This window comes from Trametes versicolor (assembly GCF_000271585.1).
Source record: "Trametes versicolor FP-101664 SS1 unplaced genomic scaffold TRAVEscaffold_16, whole genome shotgun sequence".
NCBI lineage: Eukaryota > Fungi > Basidiomycota > Agaricomycetes > Polyporales > Polyporaceae > Trametes > Trametes versicolor.
Window position 1 is genome coordinate 630,213 of NW_007360336.1, and position 22,508 is coordinate 652,720.

At 57.5% G+C, this 22,508-nt stretch overlaps 7 protein-coding genes across 7 annotated transcripts; 6 read left to right on the forward strand and 1 right to left on the reverse strand.

Moving 5' to 3' along the window:
* Positions 1–1,036: 1,036 nt before the first annotated feature.
* TRAVEDRAFT_176082 (cohesin complex subunit psm1) lies at positions 1,037–5,975 on the forward strand. The gene is made up of 20 exons (XM_008047223.1): positions 1,037–1,406; positions 1,506–1,866; positions 1,922–2,155; positions 2,211–2,382; positions 2,432–2,501; positions 2,557–2,734; positions 2,787–2,875; positions 2,926–3,434; positions 3,493–3,594; positions 3,646–3,785; positions 3,839–4,137; positions 4,204–4,489; positions 4,543–4,659; positions 4,714–4,836; positions 4,891–4,988; positions 5,038–5,145; positions 5,199–5,325; positions 5,376–5,500; positions 5,552–5,768; positions 5,821–5,975. The coding sequence occupies exons 1-20, from the start codon at positions 1,042–1,044 to the stop codon at positions 5,839–5,841; spliced, it is 3,741 nt and encodes a 1,246-aa protein (XP_008045414.1). The 5' UTR covers positions 1,037–1,041; the 3' UTR covers positions 5,842–5,975.
* Positions 5,976–10,492: 4,517 nt separating this feature from the next.
* On the forward strand, positions 10,493–11,901 carry TRAVEDRAFT_136661 (globin-like protein; the record flags this gene model as incomplete). The annotated part of the gene is made up of 3 exons (XM_008047224.1): positions 10,493–10,684; positions 10,745–11,205; positions 11,262–11,901. 3 exons carry the CDS (start codon positions 10,493–10,495, stop codon positions 11,899–11,901), a joined length of 1,293 nt encoding a protein of 430 aa, XP_008045415.1.
* Positions 11,902–12,372: 471 nt separating this feature from the next.
* TRAVEDRAFT_157075 (uncharacterized protein) lies at positions 12,373–13,364 on the forward strand. Its single transcript, XM_008047225.1, has 5 exons — positions 12,373–12,662; positions 12,734–12,791; positions 12,858–12,959; positions 13,029–13,098; positions 13,149–13,364. Exons 1-5 carry the CDS (start codon positions 12,440–12,442, stop codon positions 13,224–13,226), a joined length of 531 nt encoding a protein of 176 aa, XP_008045416.1. The 5' UTR covers positions 12,373–12,439; the 3' UTR covers positions 13,227–13,364.
* A 338-nt stretch (positions 13,365–13,702) lies between these two features.
* TRAVEDRAFT_61531 (uncharacterized protein) lies at positions 13,703–14,310 on the reverse strand (the record flags this gene model as incomplete). Its single annotated transcript, XM_008047226.1, has 2 exons — positions 13,812–14,310; positions 13,703–13,757 (listed from the first exon to the last, which is right to left on the reverse strand). Exons 1-2 carry the CDS (start codon positions 14,066–14,068, stop codon positions 13,703–13,705), a joined length of 312 nt encoding a protein of 103 aa, XP_008045417.1. The 5' UTR covers positions 14,069–14,310.
* Positions 14,285–16,261, forward strand: TRAVEDRAFT_75616 (uncharacterized protein; the record flags this gene model as incomplete). The annotated part of the gene is made up of 10 exons (XM_008047227.1): positions 14,285–14,507; positions 14,574–14,596; positions 14,667–14,818; positions 14,887–14,956; positions 15,011–15,509; positions 15,574–15,619; positions 15,672–15,706; positions 15,763–15,923; positions 15,980–16,098; positions 16,161–16,261. The coding sequence occupies 5 exons, from the start codon at positions 14,285–14,287 to the stop codon at positions 15,086–15,088; spliced, it is 546 nt and encodes a 181-aa protein (XP_008045418.1). The 3' UTR covers positions 15,089–15,509; positions 15,574–15,619; positions 15,672–15,706; positions 15,763–15,923; positions 15,980–16,098; positions 16,161–16,261.
* A 507-nt stretch (positions 16,262–16,768) lies between these two features.
* TRAVEDRAFT_176091 (uncharacterized protein) lies at positions 16,769–17,782 on the forward strand (the record flags this gene model as incomplete). Its single annotated transcript, XM_008047228.1, has 6 exons — positions 16,769–17,012; positions 17,063–17,097; positions 17,162–17,325; positions 17,435–17,498; positions 17,554–17,651; positions 17,715–17,782. Coding segments are annotated over exons 1-6 (477 nt in total), but the record flags the coding sequence as incomplete, so codon positions are not given.
* Positions 17,783–19,253: 1,471 nt separating this feature from the next.
* On the forward strand, positions 19,254–21,534 carry TRAVEDRAFT_136728 (MFS general substrate transporter; the record flags this gene model as incomplete). The annotated part of the gene is made up of 11 exons (XM_008047229.1): positions 19,254–19,659; positions 19,721–19,896; positions 19,949–20,003; positions 20,054–20,228; positions 20,280–20,349; positions 20,401–20,593; positions 20,646–20,713; positions 20,764–20,992; positions 21,043–21,141; positions 21,200–21,393; positions 21,466–21,534. 11 exons carry the CDS (start codon positions 19,254–19,256, stop codon positions 21,532–21,534), a joined length of 1,734 nt encoding a protein of 577 aa, XP_008045420.1.
* Between the last annotated feature and the right edge of the window lie 974 nt (positions 21,535–22,508).

The following is a 22,508-nucleotide window of genomic DNA, read 5'->3' on the forward strand; positions in this document are numbered from 1 at the left end:
GGCAATTGTCTTCGTATCCAAGAATAGCCGGTGGGGAATCGTCCCCCTACCCATGGGAAATGGAGAAGACCGCGGGCAGTCGCACTTCGCGAAGGTCTGCGAGTCAGCACCGCTGGTCCTCTTCAGGTACACATGAGCACGCATTTGGTAGACGCGATAGAGATTGGAGGGGCTTACCTGAGCCCCCGAGGTGCGATGACGAGCGGGACCACTAGTAGGCTCGAAACCGGTCATGGCGGCCGTGTAGATATCTAGAACTCGTCGAAGCGCAGTTAGAAGCGTGTGCCCCCAGTTCCAGAAAAGTATCAGCGGAAAGAGTCGTAGACAGATGCCTGACTGTACGGCTCATCTGACCGCAATACGCACCGCTGGTCCGCCTGACCGTCGATGACGAAGACTGAGACGGTGCAAGTCTCGCAGACATGCCGCTACGTCTATCAAAGAGGCCCAAAGGTGACTTCGGTATGTATATGAACATTTCCTAGCCAAGACGATGAGAGGTTCGAGTCGTAGTCCCTTACATGCACCGAGTCGTGATTTGGAGGCTGTAAACGGAGTCGTTGGCCCGAGCCTGTCGCTCGCATGCTTCACGGTAATTCTAGCGTCTTTTGAACGATAGTTTAGGTACTCTTTACAGCTGTGGCTTGCTATGGTCGAGTCGCTGGGTCACTAAATTCGTTCAGCAAGGGAGCGTAGAATAGACCAATCGCCGAGGTGGAGCAAAGAAAGTGATAACAAGAACTTGTGCACCGTAGCAAGTTCCAGCAGTATTCGCTGAGACTGTCAGGAGACGAGAGTGAGCAGTAGGCACGCGATTGCGGACAGAGAGAGCTCGAGTAGAAAGGAGGAAGGAGGAATGAAGAGGCCTGAAGGCTCCTGAAGGGACGGACCGGAAGGGCCCGAGGGAGAGGCACAGCCACCACGTGGGATATCGAGCGAGCGCTTAGGGCGTTGGTCGCGTCTCGAGCGCGACTTTGTCTGAGCGCGACCGTCTCTCCTCAGCCACACCCTCTCTGTCTTCTTCCACTGTGTCTGGCGACGATGCCGCTCATCCGCATCGAAGTCTGCGACTTCAAGTCTTACCGCGGCCACCAGGTCATCGGCCCCTTCCGCAACTTCACCTCCGTCATTGGCCCAAATGGCGCGGGCAAGTCCAACCTCATGGACGCCATCTCTTTCGTTCTCGGAGTCAAGTCTGCCCAGCTCCGCTCTAGCCAGCTCAAGGACCTCGTCTACCGTGGCCGTAGACTCGCCCGAAACCCAGATGGGGAGGGCGCTGGTCCTTCTCAGCCTCAGCAGGACGACGAAGAGGAGGGCGAGGGGGAAGGCGAGGGTACGGCAACCAAGGCGTGGGTTCTCGCTGTCTACGAGGACGCGGACAAGAAGGAATGGCGTTTCCAACGAACGTGGGTTCCAGCTTGCGCATAAACGCGCGCATACATTCGTCTTCGCGTCGGCGGAGCGTGTATGCTCGCGAGCCTGTGCTAATGCTGATCCCTCCCCAGTATTTCCACGACCGGAGCGTCCGAATACAAACTGAACAACCGCGTCGTGACGTACTCCGCGTACAACGCCGCACTCATCCAGCACAACATCCTCGTGAAGGCCAAGAACTTCCTCGTCTTTCAAGGCGACGTCGAGGCCGTCGCGTCGCAGTCGCCCAAGGAGCTCGCGCGGCTCATCGACCAAATCTCCGGGTCGCTCGAGCTCGCGCCCGACTACGAGAAGGCACGCGAGGCGCTCGAACGTGCGACTGAGAACGCGACGTTCAACTTCACGAAGCGCCGCGGGATTGCGGGCGAGATCAAGCAGTACAAGGAGCAGAAGGGCGAAGCGGAACGCTTCGAGGCGCTTTGCCAGGAGCGGGTATGCCTTGCTATTATGTCTGTACGTCGTGCAATATCGCTGAGGCTTGCTATAGGACGAGCTCGTGCTCCGCCGCATCCTGTTCAAGCTCTACCACATCCAGCACTCTCTCGAGGAGCATGCTCGGGCTATCAAGGAGCAGAACCAGACGCTCGCAGGTCTACGTGCGGAGCAGCGCAAGCACGAGAAGGCGCTCGAGGACGCGCGCGCTGAGCAAGCCAGGGCGCGGTCGAACGTCATGCAGAAGGAGAAGCGTATCAAGAAGGCCGAGAAGGCCTTAGAGACCAAGGTACGCCCGTGCAGGAGGACCATTGCGTCTCGCATAATACTTAACGTACATACAGCGCCCAGACTTAGTCCGAATCGAGGCGCAGATCAAGCACGCCGAGCGGAAGCGCGAGAAGGCACAGCAGGAGCTAGAGAAGCTCCAGCAGACCGAAGCTGAGCAGCGGCGGAAGCTGCAGGCGCTACAAGAGAACCTGCAGACAGTGCAAAGAGCGGCAAACGCGGCGCAAGGTATGCAACCAAGTACCCTAATAAGCCACAGTCCCTGACATCCTCCCAGAGGTGCAGCGTCGCGCGGCGCAAACTAACCTATCGCTGAGTGAAGAGAGTTTGGAGGAGTACCGGAGACTGTAGGTCTTTATGCCGCTAACGAATTCAGCCCGTGCTAACCTTGGTGGGCAACAGTAAAGCAAGCGCGAGTATCCTTGCCGTCGACGAGAGGCAGTCGCTCGAGACGCTGTCACGAGACGAGAAGACGGCGGGCCGTACACTTGCCCAGCTCAAGGATAAGCTCGAGCAGCTGACACAGAAGCGCGACAAGTTGTCGGAAGAGGACCGCACACAGAGTCAGAAGAAGGCAGAGGTAAAATTCTCTCAAAGTTAGGTTGGAGACATGATCGCTAAAATAACTGCAGCTCGACGAGAAGGTGTCAGAGTTGGCGGCAGAGCTTAAGCGCGTGAAGCAAGAGCACGACAACCAGGAGTCTGAGCGCATGCGTATCGAGTACGTATCGTGACCATGGCGATTCAGACCCGCCGCTGAAAGTCGCACAGACAGCTTGAGAAGGAGATCAACGAGAAACTCGTTGACATCTACGAGAAGCTGACGCAGGCGGGCGTCGACCAGCAGGAGTCGCAGCGCGAGACGCGGCTGAAGGAGACGCTCGCGAACCTGCAGCGGATCTTCCCCGGGGTGCGCGGACGCGTGGTGGACCTGTGTAAGCCGACGCAGCGCAAGTACGAGACGGCGGTCGCGGTCGTGCTCGGGCGGAACATCGACGCGATCGTGGTCGACGAGGAGAAGACGGCGATCGACTGCATCGAGTACATGCGCAACCAGCGCGCGGGGCAGGCGACGTTCATCCCGCTCGACACGATCCAGGTCAAGCCCGTGAACGACAAGTTCCGCGCGTTCGCGAAGGGCGCGCGGTTGGCGGTGGATGTTATACATTATGACCCCGCGGTGGAGAGGGCGATGCATCATGCATGTGGGAATGCGCTGGTGTGCGACTCGATGGAGGTCGCGCGGTATGTGTGCTATGAGAAGGGGCAGGAGGTGAAAGGTGAGGGTCTGGATACGATAACACGGTCTGCGGAAGAGCTAATTAGAGTTATCTGCAGCTGTTACGCTTGAGGGGACTATCATCCACAAGAGTGGTCTCATCACTGGTGGTAAGAGTTCGCAGCAGAACGGCAAGAAGTGGGAAGAGAAGGATGTGCAAGGTGGGTTTTATCCCAGATACGATGTAAAGATACGATTGATCTGTTCCGTAGGCCTCCAACGCGTGCGCGACAACTTGATGGCGCAACTCCTCGAACTTGGCAAGTCGAAGCCTCGGGGCAAGGAGAGCGAGGTCCTCATCGCGGAGATCAGCCGCCTAGAATCCGCTCTGCACGTCGCGCGCGACGACCAAGTACGTACCCGCCCGTCCGAGGCGATCTGGTAGGATGCTGATCACCCGTATAGAAAGCGAATAAGACGCGGCTGTCGGGCATCAAAGACGAGCTGAAGCATGTCGAGCGCGAGATCCGCGCGCTGCAGCCGGACCTGCGCAAGGCGCAGGCAGCGTACGACAGCGTGAAGGGCAAGATCGACGCGCTCGCGGCGGTGATCAACGAGGCGGAGGACGGCGTGTTCGAGGAGTTCTGCGAGGAGATCGGGGTCGCGAATATTCGCGAGTACGAGGAGCGCCAGCTGAAGGTGGCGCAGGCGGAGAGCGAGGCGCGGCTGCAGTTCGACACGCAGATCGCGCGTCTTACGCATGCGTAGGTTTCCTCCTCGATGCAATCGCTAGCTGGAGGCGTTCTGGTGCTGATGCGTATGGCTTGCAGCATCCAGTTTGACGAGCAGCAGCTTAGGGTGACGGAGGAGCGGCTGAAGGCTTACGAGGATATCATCAAGTCTGAGGGCGAGAACCTGGCGAAGCTGGAGGACGAGAAGACCGCAGCGCAGGAGGAGATCGCAGAGGCGGAGGAGGCGATCCAGACGCTGCAAGACGATCTGAAGGCGCTCGCCGAGGAGCTCGAGGAGAAGACGAAGAAGGTGGACGAGGTCAAGAAGACGACGAATAGGGCGGGCAAGGCGCTTGACCAGGCATTGAAGGAGGTCGCCGGCCACGTGAGTTGTTCTGTAGATGCTGCATGCGCGGCGAAGTGCTGACGATATGACAGAACGACGAGATTGAGAAGCTTGGGTTGGAGCGCTCTGCGATCTACCGGAAGTGCAGGCTGGATGAGATCAAGCTGCCGCTGCTTACCGGTAACCTCAAGAACGTGCCCATGGAGGAGGTAAGGCGCCGTCGTCTTGGAGCACGAAACGCTCTGTTCTGATACTGTTGACAGAACCTCCGCGAAGAGGTGGCGATGGACGTAGACGAGGACGAGGAAGGGACCCAGCAGGTCAAGCGGGTCTCGGACTTTGGCATCGAAGTCGATTTCGACAGTCTGGACGAGGACGAGCGCGAGGTACGTTGCCGTCGTGGGTGGGGCATGATTTGAGCGATGCTCACCGACCTTCAGGACGGCTCGGCCGAGACATTGAAGGAACTCGACGAGTCCATCTCGAAAGTCAACGCGGAGATCGAGCACATGGCCCCGAACCTCAAGGCTATGGACAGGTCAGTACAGACTCGGTAGGTGTGCCGTACTGATATGATACTTTTTTAGACTCGACGATGTCGAGGCGAAGCTCGTAGAGACTGAGAAGGAAGCGGAGAGGGCGCGGACTGACTCCAAGAAGGCGCGCGAGCAGTTCAACGAGATCAAGCGCAAGCGGTGAGTCGCGCGCCGCATGTACGCCACGATTATCTGACACGAGCGGGACGCAGTTGCGAGATGTTCAACAAGGCCTACAATCACATCTCGGAGCGCATTGATCAGGTGTACAAAGACCTCACGAAGGGCAAGATGGCGCCGACTGGCGGTGTCGCGTACCTGACCCTCGAAGACAGCGAGGTACGAATCTCGTTCCCGCCAGTTAACACTCACTCTGACGGTCGTCGTAGGAACCATATACCGCCGGCATTAAGTATCATGCGATGCCGCCCATGAAACGTTTCCGTGACATGGAGCAGCTGTCAGGAGGGGAGAAGACGATCGCGGCGCTTGCTCTGCTCTTCGCCATCCACAGGTTCGTCCGCATGGTTTCAAAACTTGTAACAACTCATAACGGGCCGCACAGCTATCAACCATCGCCCTTCTTCGTGCTGGACGAGGTGGATGCCGCGCTGGACAACACGAACGTGGCGAAGATCGCGAGCTACATCCGGTCGCACGCGTCGGGGACGTTCCAGTTCGTCGTCATCAGTCTCAAGGGCTCCCTATACGAGCGGAGCAACTCCTTGGTTGGTATCTTCCGAGACCAGGACGTGAACAGTTCGCGGACGCTGACACTGGATGTGAGTTGGTCGCGCACCTCGTACATGAAGGCCCTTCTGACCGTGTCTGCAGCTCACGCAATACGACGACTGAGCCCGCCCGCTCGGGAGGTCCTTCTCGCACACCTGTGTCTTTGGTATTTCATTTTTTGTTATCATTCCTGCTATGTTGTTGTGTCTGCTTGTTGGCTGTACACTATGTATTGTACGAATCATCGTCATGAAGCCTTGCGTCAGTAGACTGTTGTATGCGTTCGTGGACGCTTGTGTCGTCAGCCGTGGCAGTGCGGCAGCCCCGGCGAGTTTCGCTCTCTTCGCCTCCTCCCTCAACTCCACGCCTAGCTGACACATCACGCATTTGCGCGTTCACGCCCCTGCGACGGCTTGTGCTGCTCGACGTAAACAGTACAGCCGATGCTCTAGCTATGATTGCGCCCGACAGCTGCCGCCGGCCTCCTTGTTCCGCTCTGGGCAATACCGCCCACCAGCCCCCAGCCGGTGCTGCAGAATTACTCGCACAGGACACAACAACACATCGAGCGAGCGATGCGCCGGAGCTGTCCGTTTAACTACTGTCATTTCCGTAGCTACCTTATTCTTGTAGACCTGACAGTGACTGAAGCGGTCGCAATGGCCCTTCCTACATAACCTGTAGCATGGGGCACAGGCAGCCCAACAGATTTCTCGTACATTTCAAACACATCCAAACCTCTCAAACGCGCCTATAAATCATGAGTAAGTCTCCAAAGCAACGTCTCATTGAGATGCAATAACTCATGACATTATTCTGGTGTTCGCAGAGTCACACATCGGCGATATCATCGTTGTGCTGGAGGCGGCGAAAATCGCTGCGGGCGCCCTTCCTGTCGCAGGCGACATAGTGGGCTCCACGCTGGATGTCGCGCTCGCGATAGCTAAGCAGGCAAAGGTATGCCTCAAATCACCCATCCCAACTGGCACTCGCTGACCAGGGACTCTTGGCATGATTCTAGAGCGTGGAGGACACGAAGGAAGACTGTCGCGCCCTCGCATTACGCGCTGCCCAATACACACTGGTCGTGTACGAGGCGCTGCGAAGTTCGGAGACAGCATTGGACGGCGATGCCACGCACGAGGGGCTCAAGAAGCTACTTAGGTGCCGTTTTACTTTATAGTTCGCGGTCGCGGGCGCGAGTGCTGATGGGTCTTCCCTCTCGTAGCACGCTGCAGGACATTCAGGGTATGATGGAGCGGAACGTGAAGAAGGGCTTTATCCGAGGCCTGTGGAAGCTCAGAAAGAGCAAGCAGCAACTCGCGACGCTTACGCAGGCGTTGGAAGACGCGATCACGAGTTTCGAGGTGAGTATGTTTGGTTTGACCTAAGCAACATTCTGCTGAGTGCGCATTGAACGGTGGGTAGTTACACACCACAATTAGGATTGATAGGCGGATGTCGAACATCGAAGACCTCCTCCAGCGGATGGCGGAGGACTTGACACGCGTTGGAAGTGCGGTTTCCTCGTTTGCGCAGGCGCAAGACGCGAAGTTCGTTGAGGTTCAAGGACAGCTGGAGATGATCATCGCAGCTACTGACCGTGTTCGTCCACATTCCTCACGAGAATGGGACCAATTATTGATATTATTTTGCCTGCAGGCCCGTCTACACATGGTCGACGTCAAAGTCTTCGAGAGTCTTGACGAGGATGAACCTAGTCTGGTTAGAGTGGAGAGCACGGAACAAGGCGGGGAAGCCAGAGCGGTTAGGCGGTATCGAGGAAAGTTGCGCACAGACGGAAGTCCGGTCGTGGTGAAGCAGTTCAAGGAACGCGACGGGACGTACCGCGACGAGATCGAGCGTCACAAGGGACTATTGTAGGTCGCAAAGATACTATGCGCTTGTCGATCCTGCGGCTCATTGCGAGCGTTTCTATGCAAACGTCATGCTCATGCTCTTTGCATGCGGGTGTATAGGCATCCGGGTATTGTGCAATTCAGGGGGTATTCAATCGAGCCCGAGAAAGTTCTCATCGCATATGACATGGAGCGTAAGTGTTCAGGTGTTCTCTGCAAAGTCTGTGCGGGGCGCTCACCATATGGCTACGACGCAGCTCACGTCGGCTCGTTTGAAGCGCTGAGCCGATCCGTGCAAGGTGTTGACAAATTACTGTGGATACTTAATGCGGTCAGTTCTGGATATCATTCATTAGGTTCTATTGCAGGCACTGATTCGGCGAGCACAGACTAAACAGATACACGTGAGTCCGGGCTCCATAGTAAATTGGGGGTTTGACATCGAACTCACCCGTCGCCTAGGATGCATTTTTGCATCTCGCGAGCCACTCTCCCGGTGGACTGCAATGGACTGCGGACGACGACGTGAGCAATCTGCACAGTCTATTGAGGTTTTTACTTACTTTGAATGGTGATAGATCGATATAATAACGTGTGGAGGAGACCTTGTCGTGACCGCGGACTCGCGCGTGCTGGTGGACGTGAGTCGGTGTCGGCTCGACCGGCTGCCGAATCTCGTCATCTTGTACGAATGGGTGAGTATTCATCGCGCGGGATGGAATGGTGCTGAACAGCTGACGTATGTTTGCTACAGACAATCGAACTACACGGACCCGCGAGAAAGCTCGTGCAAGGTGCGTTCGGCTCGCGCGCTTGCTCTTGTACGTTCTACGGTAGATGTTGACCTGTGCTGCGCCGATACATGTGCAGGCATGAAGAAGAACCCGCTCGCGAACGTGCCCGTGTGGAAGCAGCGGGACGCGTTGACCACGCTCTGGCGACAGATCGCGTCCTTCACTCGCTTCGAGCGCGACAGCACACTGTTCTGGAATCCGCAACGGACACGGAGCTTGCGCGTGGTGTACCCCGGGGAGTGCTTCCTGCGAGAGAGCAGTAAGCTGCTCAGGGGGCTCTGCTACGAGGATCAGGTGCAACGACATACACTCGAAGTGAAGTGTTTCCCGGGGATGATGTGCCCGGAACGGATAGTCGAAGACGGGTGCGCGGACCCAGGCGAGGTCCAATCACCACGAGCGCGGCAGAAGAAGAGGAAAGATCTAGTGAAGCGGAAGAAAGACACGAGGAAAGCGTTTCGGGTCGAGGAGAAGGCGCTCACGTACGAAGTGCCCCCTGAAAATCTGATGTTCTCTGCACCGCATGGGAACGCGATCTACGAACGGTGGCGGCGGTAAGTGGTCCTATCCGGTCAATAGAGACGTGGCGGCTCACGATCTGTCTAGATACACGGTGCACGGCCTGAACTACGGGTGGAGGCTGCAGACAACAACGGTGGTACGGGAGAGTGGCGACTGCGAGGGGTGGCTGCTCAACCAAGCACCGGGGCTCTGTGACTTCGGACCACCCCTAGACCTACAAAACTTGGCGATAGGTAAGCAGAAAGCTGGCCTCGCAAAGAAATAACTTACGACCATACGCACGTCCAATCAGCGACAGCACTGAGATTTACGACCAAGACGTACCTCGTCGGCGTGTTCTCGGCAGGTGGAATACAGCAGCCGCCCCCCACGCGAACGTTGTACTTCTACGAGCACGTGCACGACCACCCTCGCGCGACCCTTGCCATGGACGGGCAGCTGAACTGGCCGTGGGGCTTCTGGTCGACGGAGGCTGATGACCGGCTCGAAGCCGAGCGGTCGGAGGACGCTCACCGCGCCAGAGGACGGCATTCGATAAATTTTGCGGGCGTGACGGACGATGGACTTTATCGGTGGCTGCAGATCGTGGACGGCTGCATGATGAGTATCGACGTGAGGTGAGTGCGGATGATAGACCGAGTATGGCTGCGGCGGCTGACAAGCACGGGCTTTTGAAGGGTGGAGGTGGAGTACTGCAACTTTACGAAGGACGAGTGCAAGGTGCTGGAGAAGATCCAGGAGGCATCTGTCGCCGAGGCGGAGTGGCAGGCCGGGCCAGATGCATGGAGGATGGACGTTGACCCAGACGAAGATTCGGACACCGCCTCAGACACGGAGGATAGTATGATGGAGTGGGAAGACGAGGAGTATTCGGCAGCTGATACGGACGACGAGGATGAGTGGTGCGGTGTTGATGAGGATACCGTTGCGGAAGGGCTATACTGGTTGCGAGTACGCAAAGAATACCCTGTCCAGGTACTCACGCCGAACGCGGCGTACATAAGGAGAGGTAAGTGTGACTGCGGCTGTTGTGGCGAGCAGCTATTGACTGAAACGGCCGTGCTTCTCTTCAGGTTCGCATCAGGTCTCTGAACGTCGCGCAACTTGTTCGGGAGTGCTTGGAACTATGGGGGAGAGACGACCCGTTGCGTCATATTGACCGACGAAAGTGTGTTGGAGAGTGCTTACAGCGATTTACATAATTTGCACGTATTGCGCCCACGAGTGATATTCTAGCGGTGACCAAATGCACGGCTGGGGAGCGGAGATTACGGTAGGCGACGCCTCAGCTTTGCGAAAATGAAAGTCGAGAACACAGATGCGGGGGCTTGTATGACCTAGACGAGGACGGCGTAAATTTGCGCAATACGGGTATATGGACGGATTCCGGACGCCGTTCACTGAACGCTTAGAGCAGGGCCAAGGTGGGGCCGAGCAGCAAGCGTCGAGCGAAAGCGACAGTGGGCGTGAAGTCTCCAGGTGGGGCACTCAGGCTCAGGCATTCGCTTTCTCTTCACGCTCACCTGCTTCTCCCGCGACGTGCGCTATATAAGATGTGAGCTAGAACTCGTAGACGAGCAGAAATACTCACCATCAGTCATGTCCAAAACCACTGAATCCAGCGACAACCTGCCTCACCCCCCGCCGCTCACCCCGGAGCAGCGCAAGCTCATCACCGCAACCGTCCCCATCCTCGCGGAGCACGGCATAGCCATCACCACCCTCTTCTACGAGCAGCTGCTCGAGGCCAATCCCGAGCTGCGCAACGTCTTCAGCCACAGCAACAAGGAGGTCTGCCCATTCCACTCCTCCTATGCAGGTCCGGATGCTCACCTGTCATCGTCCTTGCAGCGCGGCCTCCAGGCGGAGGCGCTCGCCCGCGCCGTGTACGCCTACGCCGCCAACATTGAGGACCTCACCCCCATTCTCCCCGTCGTGGAGCGTATCGCGCACAAGCATGCCTCTATTCATGTCGCGCCCTCCCATTACGCCGTCGTCGGAAAACACCTCCTCGATGCTATCACGCAGGTCGTGGGCGCCGACATCTTCAAGGGCGACCTGTACGAGGCATGGGGCGCCGCGTACTGGAACCTCGCCCATGTCTTCATTAACCGTGAGCACGAGCTGTACGAAGCGGCTCAGTGGGTCGGCTGGCGCGAGTTCGTTGTCGCTAGGAAGGTCCGGGAGACGGAGGAGGTCACGTCTTTCTACCTCAAACCGAAGGATGGGAAGTCCCTCGCACCGTATCGCCCTGGCCAGTACATCTCTGTACAGAAATTTGTGCCGGAGCTCGGCTTGCGACAGTGTAGACAGTAAGCCACCTGTCCTGCACAGCTAGATGAGCGACTCACGGGTCCACGCCGCGCAGGTATTCGCTCTCAAACGCGCCGAACACGGAGTCCTTCCGCATCACCGTCAAGCGCGAGCCCGGCGTTCGAGCTGGCGCACTCTCGGGAGCGCTCGATACCGCACAGGTCGCCCACCCCGGCTGGATGTCGAACCTCCTGCATGCGACGCTCGCCGAGGGCGACCCGATTGAGGTCGTGTTCCCGTTCGGCGAGTTCTTCCTCGATGATTCGTCCGCGCCCGTCGTCCTCCTCTCCGCGGGCGTCGGCCTCACCCCGCTCCTCGCCATGCTGAACACGCTCGTGAAGGCTGACCTGAAGCGCGAGATTAGCTGGGTGCAGGCGGTACGCAGCGGGCGCGTGCACGCGTTCCGGGAGCATGTGCGCAAGGTGCGGGAGACGCATCCTGACCGTGTGCAAACCCACGTAGTCTACTCCGACCCGAGCGCAAGCGATGTTGAGGGCCGTGATTTCGACGTGCGGGGTCGTCTTGACCTCGAGAAGGTGCCGCGAGACGTGCTCTGTCTGGACGAAAGGGACGCGCAGTACTATGTGTGCGGGCCGGTGACGTTCATGGCGGATATGGTCGGCGGTCTGAAGTCGCGGGGTGTGGACTCGATCAGGATTCATGCGGAAGTATTTGGGTCGGGGGCGACGCCGTAATAGATGTGTCGGCCCTCGGGGAAGGCAAACTCAGTTTCGAAAACAATTCCGAGATTTGTACTGTTGTGTTCTCATGCGTATCCGTGTAGGACTGCCATACTCTGATGCCAACTAGTTAACGCGGCAGAATGGAGGTAAACGGTGGACTCACCATGACGGGCCGTAGGACAGCATCTACGAACGGAACGGCTCGCCCACCAGACGATGCATATGCATCAGCACATCTTCAGCATATCTCTCCGTTGCATCCAACAGGCTTGCGCTGGAACTTGAAACTTTGAAGCGTAGGCATGAATTTGTACAGGCGTTGTCGCGGAAGGAGGCAAGGAGGACCAGCTCGGTGGTTGACCGGGGAAGCGGGCCGCAGACCGGGAGGTGGACTTGCCGGGGGCCGGGTGCGGGGTCCCGACGGCGAGACCTCCCTCGCATGGGGCCACTCCCAGACATTGGGGGTGCCCCTCCACCTCCTCTTGACATGTCTCGCATCGCCGCATAGTACACACCGGACGGTCTCCCACCAACATACAGCCTCTCTGCTATGTCCTCCCAGCGCGATCCATCCGCGGTCCGCTTCGAGGGCGACCTCTCTCACACACAGCGCTCCTCTATCCTCAAGTTCGCCAACATCATCCTTCGAGGCAAGGGGCTCTACGCGAAGTCTACCGGCTCGCGTCTGGAGATCACAGAGGTCTCTTTCTACGAGCGCGAGGAGGACAAGAAGCCGCAGGTCCGGATGATCTTCGAGCTCGACGTCGACGAAGGTACGTGCTCTCTGCATCCGACCATGGAAGCCTGTACGCCGAACCCTAACTCTGTCCGGTGCTTCGGAAAGACATGCTCAATTCCGCGAACATGGTCCATGGTGGCTGCTCTATGTTCCTGATAGACGTGTAAGCATCCTTGCTCAGCGTGACGGCCCGCGTACGCTCATTCGTGCTTCCGTTGCCCCTCCGCAGCTGCTCGTCCATCGCCCTCGTTTCCCTCGGTATCGCGACAAACAGGGACACTCGTCTCGTCTCACAGGCGATCACCACTGTGTTTCACGCGCCCGCGACGACGTGCGTAGTCCCTGTCCAGTTGCCTGCATTCTGCGCTCGCGTTAAACATGATCTTGCGTACCACCACAGAGGGGCGAAGCTGCGCATCATCAACACCACCGTGTCGTTCGGCGCGCGCACAGTCACAGCGCGCACGGAGGTACGGCACCTCGCTGACAGCCACCACCGCGCGCTGACGCCCCTGCACAGATCTGGGATACTACAAATCGTAGGCTGGTCGCGTCGGGTGTGCATAATCAGATGCAGCCGTCTGCGCCCAAGCTGTAATCTAGAGCAAGTGTATATGTGAAGCGGGACTAGGACACATCTCGGCCGCTACACAGTGTCATCCGGACGGCGTCCCATCGTATCACACCCCGCCGCCCTACGTCGCCCACCACATAGACGACGTCAAGCTGTACATGCTTTGTTGGGGATACGCTTGGTACGTAAATACCGTTTGTCGCGCAATGTCATATAGCGCTTCTGACGGCCGTATAACGTTGCTGCTACATGAGCTTCTGTATGAGCTGTTTTGGCGTGCGCCGTTCGCGCACGCTGATGATTCACGTACCAGTCTTGCAAAGGGTGGGTGTTCTTTTTCCGATTGGTAGCAACGGTCTATCGGGTTACCGTACTACTAGCTAGAGGTACGTCGCATATATCAATGCTAGTGCATACTGACATGGACGTCACGGCGGTTCAGCATCCTCGTCCGGCTTCTTTCTAGATCCCCGCTAGCATCAGCCCTCCGGGCTAGTGGCCTACTCCTGGCATACCCGCGCGGTGACGAGCCGCGATCGATTCTCTGTTCTAGTGCTTGTGTTCGCATTCTTCTACGTTTCCGTTAGGACAGACCCAGCGAGTACTTACTCCATCCCTAGGCCAGTCGAGGCAATATTTAGTTCGCAATCCGCGGTATTCTTTGTGCAATCGGTCAGCGAACCCATACCGCGGAGATCGCAAGCGTTAGCGGCAACCGAGCATCTAGGAGCGCTTGGCTGCGCAGGAAACCGCCCCAATCCCTGGCAGTGCCCCCTTATATCAGCAATCCACCACCAAATTACGGTAACTCGGACACCTTCGACCTCGGAGCGACGATATATAATCCACCAGCTCTGCTCACACATACTTCCGATTGAGCCCCAATATTCCACCTTGTGGCTGACAGGACGCCTGATATGAACGGAAAGGCGTTGAATATCGCCCGGGGGGCGTTGTACCCTCCCTCAGCATCCGAACATGTCGGTGCGCCCTAAATACTATAAACATCGCGGTTGTGAGCACCGTCCTCCGCAAACTTACCAGTCTTCCTAGCCAGCCTCCAAAGACAAGACATACTCGCCATGAACTCTGACCGTGATCAGTCCGCCATCCACTTCGAGGGTAACCTCTCTCCTGAGCAGCGTTCCGCTATCCTCGTATTTGCCGACCGCATCCTTCGAGGCCGCGGTCGCTTTGCGAAGTCTACCGGCTCTCGTCTCGAGGTCACTGAGGTCTCGCTTTACGAGAGGGAGGAAGACAAGAAGACGCAGATGCGGATGGTCTTCGAAGTCGACGTGAATGAAGGTCAGGGTGTCCTTTGCATTTGACCGTGCCCATCTGCAGCTCACTCCTGATATCCGGTGCGGACAGACATGCTGAACTCCGGCGACACGGTGCATGGCGGCTGCTCTATGTTTCTGATCGACGTGTGCGTACCCTCGGTCAACGTGACTGGCGCTACAGGCTTACTCGCGCGTCCGCACCGTCGTCTTGCGTCCCCGAACCCACCGCAGTTGCTCGTTCATCACCCTTTACGCCCTCGGCATCGCGACCGACAGGAAGATGCGCCTCGTGTCACAGGCTCTTACCACCGTGTTCCACGCGCCCGCGAAGACGTGCGTAAACCCCGCATCCGTGCGTAAACCCCGCATCGCGTCCAACAACACCGCTCACGTTCTTACAGAGGCGCGAAGCTGCGCATTGTGAATACCACCGTAGCTTTCGGCGCGCGCACGGTCACTGCGCGTACAGAGGTGAGTTTTGAGTTCGTTCGCAGTCATCGTGGTGCGCTCACGGCCCCGGCACAGATCTGGGATGCTACCAATCGGAGGCTCGTCGCGTCGGGCGTGAACAGTCAGATGCAGCCGTCCGTGGCCAAGCTGTAATTCTAGAATATGCGTGTATTTCGAGCTGGGTGCGACATGACCGCCGGGCGGTGCTATGTGGACGGCGCGCAGCCGCCTCACACGCCGCCGACCACACGGGCGATGGCAGAGCCCGGACGTGCGCCGCGGACGCAGATCCCGGAGGTGCATTGCTGCTGCGACCTCAGGTACGCCCGATTTGTTATATTGACTTTGCTGGGATCTGCTCGTGCTGTGCACGCTGTGTGGTTTGCCGTTTGCCGGTGCCTGGTTTGTACGTACCACGCCCGGTTTCTGCTGCAGGCGCGACCTTTGGACGTGTTACTCTGAAGGTTGCCGCCTGGTTGTCGGGCTTGAGATGGTGATAATTTGTCGGATGGGCGTGGGGGAAGGCGCGAAATGCTAGTCTGCTATGGTAAAACGATGCAACAGAGAGCCAACGGTAGGCTGTCCATTTGCACGGTTCACGCTCCTTGCACTCGCGTATTAATCCCACCGTAACACAGCTGACTGCCCCGAAACAAGCATGTCTGGCATCGACCCCCAACCTATGTGAGTACCCGGATCTTTTGCTCGGTTGCGATTCACTGATCCCTCGGCTTAGCCTCGTTCAGAAGGCCTCTGTTGGAGCCATGTGCAGTGTGTTGCGGCTGCCTCTCGCGTGGTCGTCGAACATGCAGCTGACAACTGTGTAGCGCTCTTGCTGTATGAACTGACCCTCACTATCGATCGTGAAGTGGGAATGTTCTGGAAACCGCCTTTCACGCGGACTACCGCCCTCTTCCTCCTCAATCGCTATGTATCTCTCGCAAAGTACCCAATAACTTTGATGACGTACGTCTCGGTTTCGCAAAAGGTGCGTCTCGTAGTTCGAATATCTTATAGCGGTGTGGTCATTTACTGTGTTAGTAGAAGTACGCCGTATCGTTCAAGCCGAGGTATCTTGACGCGGCGAATACTTCCTGACAGCTGCGACGTCCTCATTCGGATTGGCGAAGTCGTGGAGATTATCCCGTACGTCGTATGGGCCAGTAAGTCTTCGGTACCTCTCCGTTCATGCCTGGGTCCCTGCTGACCTCAGCTTTTATACCAGTGTTTTCCGCCTTGCGTATCCACGCGTTGACTGGACGTGACCGACGGCTCATCGCCCTGGTTGTAATCGTGCTGTTATGTGTCCCAGACGGGACGAATCTTGTGAGCATGTCGTGCCTTGACTGGTTTCAGGCAATATCTGGCGAAGACGTGCCTTGGCCCCGCGTCGCGTTTAACAACACGCGGATGTTTCTGTGACACGTGTTTGTGCGCAGAGCACATCTCTGCAGACCACGAGTCCACCATCTGGCCATCTGACCGTCGTCGTCGCAGTGAACAGGCAGAGGGAGACGCAGCTGTCGTATCTGTTGGAGCAGTACAGCCACCGTACCTCGTTGATCATGAATATATGGGACACAGTGTCTGTGCTGTGCTTCGATGCTGCGAGGTGCGTCGGGTTCTCATTTGTCCCTCAGGCTGTCCCCGCTCAAGTTACCTTCTGACTTCTTGTCGCCGCCACAGGAGCTTCTTCGTGAAAGGATCGCGTGTTTCTCTTGACGGGCTCTCTATCCAAGGACATCTTGGGATTGACGGTCTCCCCGGCGCGCCGCACGTGCCCTTCGCCCTTGTGCCTTGCTGAGCGCTGACGCGGCGCCGACATGTTCTCGAACATAGGAGCAATGTGTGTGCTCTCCAGAGAACACGATGTATCGACGGCGTCGTGTTGGAGTGCGCATGTTACATGGTTCTCGCGCAGCTCGCAAAAGGGAGGAAGCGAAGGGATATTCATCGGCCGGCCTATATAGGACGGTGGAGCATGCGACGGCCGTCAACAATCGCTCGTACCAAAGACCACCGACAGTATGGCCGATTCTGCTGCAGCCACGTATCTCATCGACTACTACAGAACTACGTGAGTTACACCCCATATTGCTCGTCTGAGGCGCTCACGAATCACTCTAGACTTGTTGAGAAATCATCGATGGCCGGGATGTTAGGTACGCGCTCACCTAACGGCTCGACTCTTGTACCAGTAGCTGACCGGTGACTACCCGACTTCAGCACTTATGCTATACGAACTATGTATCACTTTCGACCGAGAGGCGGGGCTCTTCTGGAACATGCCTTTCAGTCGAACAACGGCAATCTTCCTCCTCAACCGGTATTCGTCCCTGCTCAAATACCCGGTGAGCATGATATCGTACCGCTCTACGATGTCGGAGACGGTAAGTATTCCCGCGTATCGATATGCATGAAGCTTATGCATAGACTTTAGAGGTACGCGTGAGGCGCGCATTGAGGAGCTCCCCGCCGAGGTCGCTGATATCAGAGCGCAGTTGCAACGCCCTCGTTCGCGCTGGCCAGACCCTGGAGATCATACCCTACTTTGTATGGGCCAGTAAGTATCTCCTTCCGCCCAGCCGACGTCAAGTGCTGATGTCGAGTCTTACAAGTATTCTCGGCCATGCGCATCCGCGCGATCGCCGACCGCAATATAATGTTATTTTTCCTCGTGTTTGTGCTGCTTTGCGTGCCGGTTGGCACCAACCTGGTCAGTGCCATTCGTTTTTCGACGAGGCGGACCTCTATTTACGGGTCACGCTTACGCACGCAGTATTTGTTCGCTATCTCAGTCCCCGACACTGTTGGTGATCCTGTAGGGTGCATCGCCATCGCAGCTGTCCCCGATGAACTCTATACGGCGTACGTCAAATCTTATCTGCTATGTACACTGGCTGATCATACCTCCTGTACCGCATTTTATAGACGTGAGTGATTATCTTCGCGCGCCGCTAGACAACAGCTCATGCCGGATAGTTCTCATCTTGACTCGAGCTTCTGCGATCTTGGGTGACGCTATCGTCATTGGTGTAACATGGTTCAAGACGTTCCGCGGCTGGAGAGCAGCCGTGGACGCCAACATGAGGGTGTCATTGTCGGAGATGATCCTTCGGGATGGTGAGCAGAGAATGTGTTGCGCGCGTATGCTGTCCTTCTGCTGACGCGCATGTACAGGCTCGATATACTTCCTGTGCGTCAATTTCGGACCCGACCACTATGACTCTGGGCTGATATGATGATTATAGTGTCCTCCTGTGTCTGAACGTCTTGCATGTTGTTATGGCGCTTGCCACAACTTTCAGCGGGATCATTGCAGCCTATGAGGAGCCGTGAGTCGCTGGCGCGCTGATACAGACGGCCTCGTGAATTCACAACTCTGAATTTTTCCAGATTATCATCAATAATGGTCTCCCGGCTTATGCTCAACCTGCGGGAGGTGGATCAGTCTGCTCGCAATGCGGCGGCGGACGAGTGCACGTTCCAGTTTGACAGGGCGTGTGCGGTCTTTCCTACCCGCCGAGAGACAATGAGTTCGATCGGAGCTCTGTCACGAGAAGAGATAGAGAGGAGGAGTATCCCTCGGAACCAAGCCTCTCTCGATGACATGCTTTCTTTATACACGCTCGATCACTCGGAGGAAGAGGAGGGTACGATATGCACGAGCCTTGATCGCCCGAGTCGGCCAGCGACTTCGTGCTAGATACCGACCACTCGCAATTGTATATCATTAATTTATACGTGTTTCTGCGCATGAGTGGGCTTTTTCTAGTAAACGGCCGGAAAACGACCCGCTTTCCATTGATTTGTAGGAAGGCGCGAACACTAGAACTGCCTAATCGAGACGCGGGAAAGAAGCAGAGAACGGGCGCTTATGTGAAAGGAGCTCGTCGTGCTCAGTCATCTGCTCGCCGCTCCGGACGTCTTCCGCACCGTCGGACGTACTTACGCCGATACCGCCAAGGACACTCCAAATGCTCCGTGAGTCGTCCGCAAGCAGGTCATGGGGTGTCGCTCACGAAGACCTCAGGAAGCAGCGCCTGCGCTTTTGCTCGTCCGTCCGCCTCGGAATACGAGCGGAATGTTCGTTCTTCGACGAAAGCGGTAACTCGTCCAAGGTGCGTCTCTCTGTTCGCCTTTCCGACCCGCTTCCGACACTTACAACTTCCCTCCAGTCATTGTACACTACTATGGGTCCCCGTACTATATATTCGAAGCGCGGGGCACAATACAGCGCACCTGAGCTTCTACTCGCTGTCCAGCCCCTCCGACACGGTCTCGTCTTCCGCTCCTTCTCGAGTTCTACCTCCTCAATATGGCATCTATCGGACATAACGAGACTGCCGCGGTAGAAGCCTTCGACGACGACGCCGCGACGGCAGTCGAGAAGCACGCACCCGGTCATGTTCAGCTCCCACTCGCGCCAGGGAGCCACCCTCATAACCCCGCCTCTCATGACCCCGATCGCCCTGATATCAGTTTCCCGTTCCAGACGACAAATACCGTAGAAGGTGGCTTCACAGACGAGTACCGGGTCACTTCAAAAACTGGATACATCACTGCCGACCTCGCCCTTCGTCCGGTTCCTTCTCGCTACCACAAGCTTCCTGCTGTGCTCGCGGACCCCGAGAAGGCGTTCCGACTCAAGCAGGTTAAGCTCGTGACCTGGTACGAGAACGACCCTGAAGACCCACGTAATTGGAAAAACGCTTACAAGTGGTGTGAGTATCCGCTGCACCTTTCGCTCGCGGTCAACCAGTCTCTGACAAGCCTTCGACGCAGATATCACGTTCGTTTGCGCACTCTCGGTCGTGGCGATTGCTTTCGCCACGGCCATTATTGCCGGTGATTTCGGCGGCGTCATGGAGGAGTTCCAGGTCTCCGAGGTCGTCGTCGCACTCAGTGTTTCTCTTATGATCATCGGGTTTGGTATAGGACCATTGATCCTCGCGCCACTGGTACGTTGCTATTCTCGTCTCGCGCACTGCACAAGCTGACGGTCTTTGACAGAGCGAGCTTCATGGAAGGCGTCCGTTCTGGGTCGTGCCATTCGTAATATACATTAGTACGTCTTGAGTTGCACATGTTCGTTCGTATCGCTGACGGCCACCTCAGTCTTCAACATCCCCTGCGCACTCGCGAAAAACATCGGCACCCTGCTCGTGTCAAGATTCCTGTGCGGTCTGTTTGGCTCCGGGCCGTTCGCGCTCGCAGGAGGCGCCATCGCTGATATATGGGACAACAACGAGCGCGGCTTCGCGGTCGCGCTGTTTGCGGCTGCGCCTTACGGGTGAGTCACTTGCTTTCTTTTGATGAACTCGCCACTAAACTCGGACCGTAGCGGCCCCGTCCTCGGACCTATCGTCGGCGGCTTCATCGGAGAGACCGTCGGCTGGCGGTGGATTTTCTGGGTAAGCAGTCCTGGCTACTACGCGGCAACGACTCTGACGTGCGCCCTGCAGGTCAACATGATGTTTGCCGGCGTGGTGGCGTGTATGTGCGCGACAATCCCGGAGACGTACGCGCCCGCAATTCTACTCAAGAGGGCGAAGCGGCTCCGTGCGGAGACGGGCGACCCGCACATCACGACCGAGCAAGAGCTGTTTAGGAAGTCATTGAAGGAGATCGTCGTCGAGACCGCCATACGGCCGTTCCGTGAGTTCCCCTGTTGATATCTATTCCCTCTAGTTGCTCACATAGTCTGCAGAGATGATTGCGACGGAACCCATCCTGACTCTCATGTCCATGTATGCGTCTCTGATCTACGGTCTCTTGGTAAGTCTACCCGTCTTCAATCACGGGCGCCACAGTTAATATTCTTGTAGTACGCGTTCTTCTTCAGCTTCCCCATCGTCTTCTCTGAGGGCTACGGGTACAACGACGGCATCACCGGCCTGATGTTCTGCTCGGTGTTGATCGGCGTCGGGCTCGCCCTGTTCGTGACTCCCCGTCTCGAGAGGGACTACCTGCGCCGCGCGAAGGAAAAGGGCGGACATGCCGACCCCGAGGACCGTCTCATCGGTATGATGATCGGCTGCTGGTTCATTCCCATCGGTACGTTTATATGCATCGTACTGTATATTTTTGCTGACGACGTGCCTTAGGCATGTTCATCTTCGGATGGACGAGTCCACCAACGGTCATGCCTGGTGGCGGTAACTGGGTGGGCCCTTGCTCTGCCGGCATTCCCTTCGGCTTCGGAAGTGAGTGCTACGTCTCTCAGAATATCTCGGATGGTTTGCTGACGCGTTCGCTCTCTAGTGGTCGTGCTGTACTTCTCCGCCAATGCGTACATCATTGACGCGTTCCCCGGATACGTCGCGTCTGCCCTCGCCGCGAAGATTGTCATCCGTTCCGGGCTCGGCGCTGCGACGCCGCTGTTCATCTCCGCCATGTTCCACAACCTCGGAAACGGATGGGCCGCCTCCGTCTGGGGCTTTATCTCCTTCGCTCTCGTGAGTACTCGCGCTCGTCGGTCGCGTCCATGGACAGATTGCTGACGTTTCCTTGGCGTCGCTGACTTGCAGATCCCGATTCCGTTCTGCTTTTACCGGTACGGGAAGGCCATCCGCGGCAAGTCGAAGCGCGCGGTGTAGGGCCGCGCTGGCCAGGCCGCTGTCGAGTTGGCACCATATGGACGGACGGGGTGTCCATATGCTTCCGAGCACGCACTACTAATATTTCCATCATAATCGTGTACGTAGAGCCTACTATGACCTAATGACGAATTGCGAACGTAGATACCGGACGCACGCTGCACGCGCGGAGTGCGCCAACTTCAATTTGTCGACGCGGTGCGTGTGGACGCGCCGCTATCGCCCGCCGAGCCTAGGCACCCTCGCCACTTTGCGCGAAGTGCCCGGGTAACCGACGGACGGGAGCCAGCGGGCGTAACGGTACCGGCGGTATCGCGCGATCCGGGCACGCAGTCGACGAATCTGAGCACCGCGTTGGCGCGTCCGACGCCGCGCACCCGCGTTGCTGGAACGCCGTCCGTGGAAGAACTTAGAACGGCGCCGTCGGTCTGATCGCTATCTGAAACGCGCTCCTCCCCCAGGGGGCGCGTCGATCTCGTCGCGCAGATAGACTGCGTCGACGTTTACCCGCGTGATGGGCCATCCTCTGCGCTCCGACATGTGCGACATGTGATTATATGTATTGGTGTGTACCGACGCTGGCCTGTGAACGGCAGGGACGGGGAGCGGGCGGAACTGGAGATAAGTAAATGTTTTGTATGATGGAGGAGGGGTGCGGTGGGGCGGGGCGCGTCGCGAGGAACGTGCCGGGCGCGCTAGCGACGCGTCTCCCAGGGCTGCCCGATAGAGAGGGATCGCGGTGTTGTGTACGGGGAGCGCGACGGGCCCGGAGCCCGCGCGCGGCAGGGGATAGAAGGCGGGCGACGTTCGACGCGCGCGTGCCTGGGGCTTCGCGGGCCCCACGCGACGCGGGCCATGTGCAAGCGGGTGCTGAGAGACGAGAGACGGGTGCGTGTTCGGTGCGCGGGAATGAGGAAGGTCTATAAAATAGAGTTGGCTGGCGGTGCTTGCGATAGCGCACCGGCGGTGTGGAA

Coding starts and splice junctions, on each gene's coding strand:
- TRAVEDRAFT_176082 (XM_008047223.1), top strand. CDS start 1,042: ATGCCGCTCATCCGCATCGAAGTCTGCGACTTCAAGTCTTACCGCGGC. Junction 5,326..5,375: donor TGACCCTCGAAGACAGCGAG/GTACGAATCTCG, acceptor CGGTCGTCGTAG/GAACCATATACCGCCGGCAT. Junction 5,501..5,551: donor CTGCTCTTCGCCATCCACAG/GTTCGTCCGCAT, acceptor CGGGCCGCACAG/CTATCAACCATCGCCCTTCT.
- TRAVEDRAFT_157075 (XM_008047225.1), top strand. CDS start 12,440: ATGTCCTCCCAGCGCGATCCATCCGCGGTCCGCTTCGAGGGCGACCTC. Junction 12,663..12,733: donor CGAGCTCGACGTCGACGAAG/GTACGTGCTCTC, acceptor TGCTTCGGAAAG/ACATGCTCAATTCCGCGAAC. Junction 13,099..13,148: donor CAGTCACAGCGCGCACGGAG/GTACGGCACCTC, acceptor GCCCCTGCACAG/ATCTGGGATACTACAAATCG.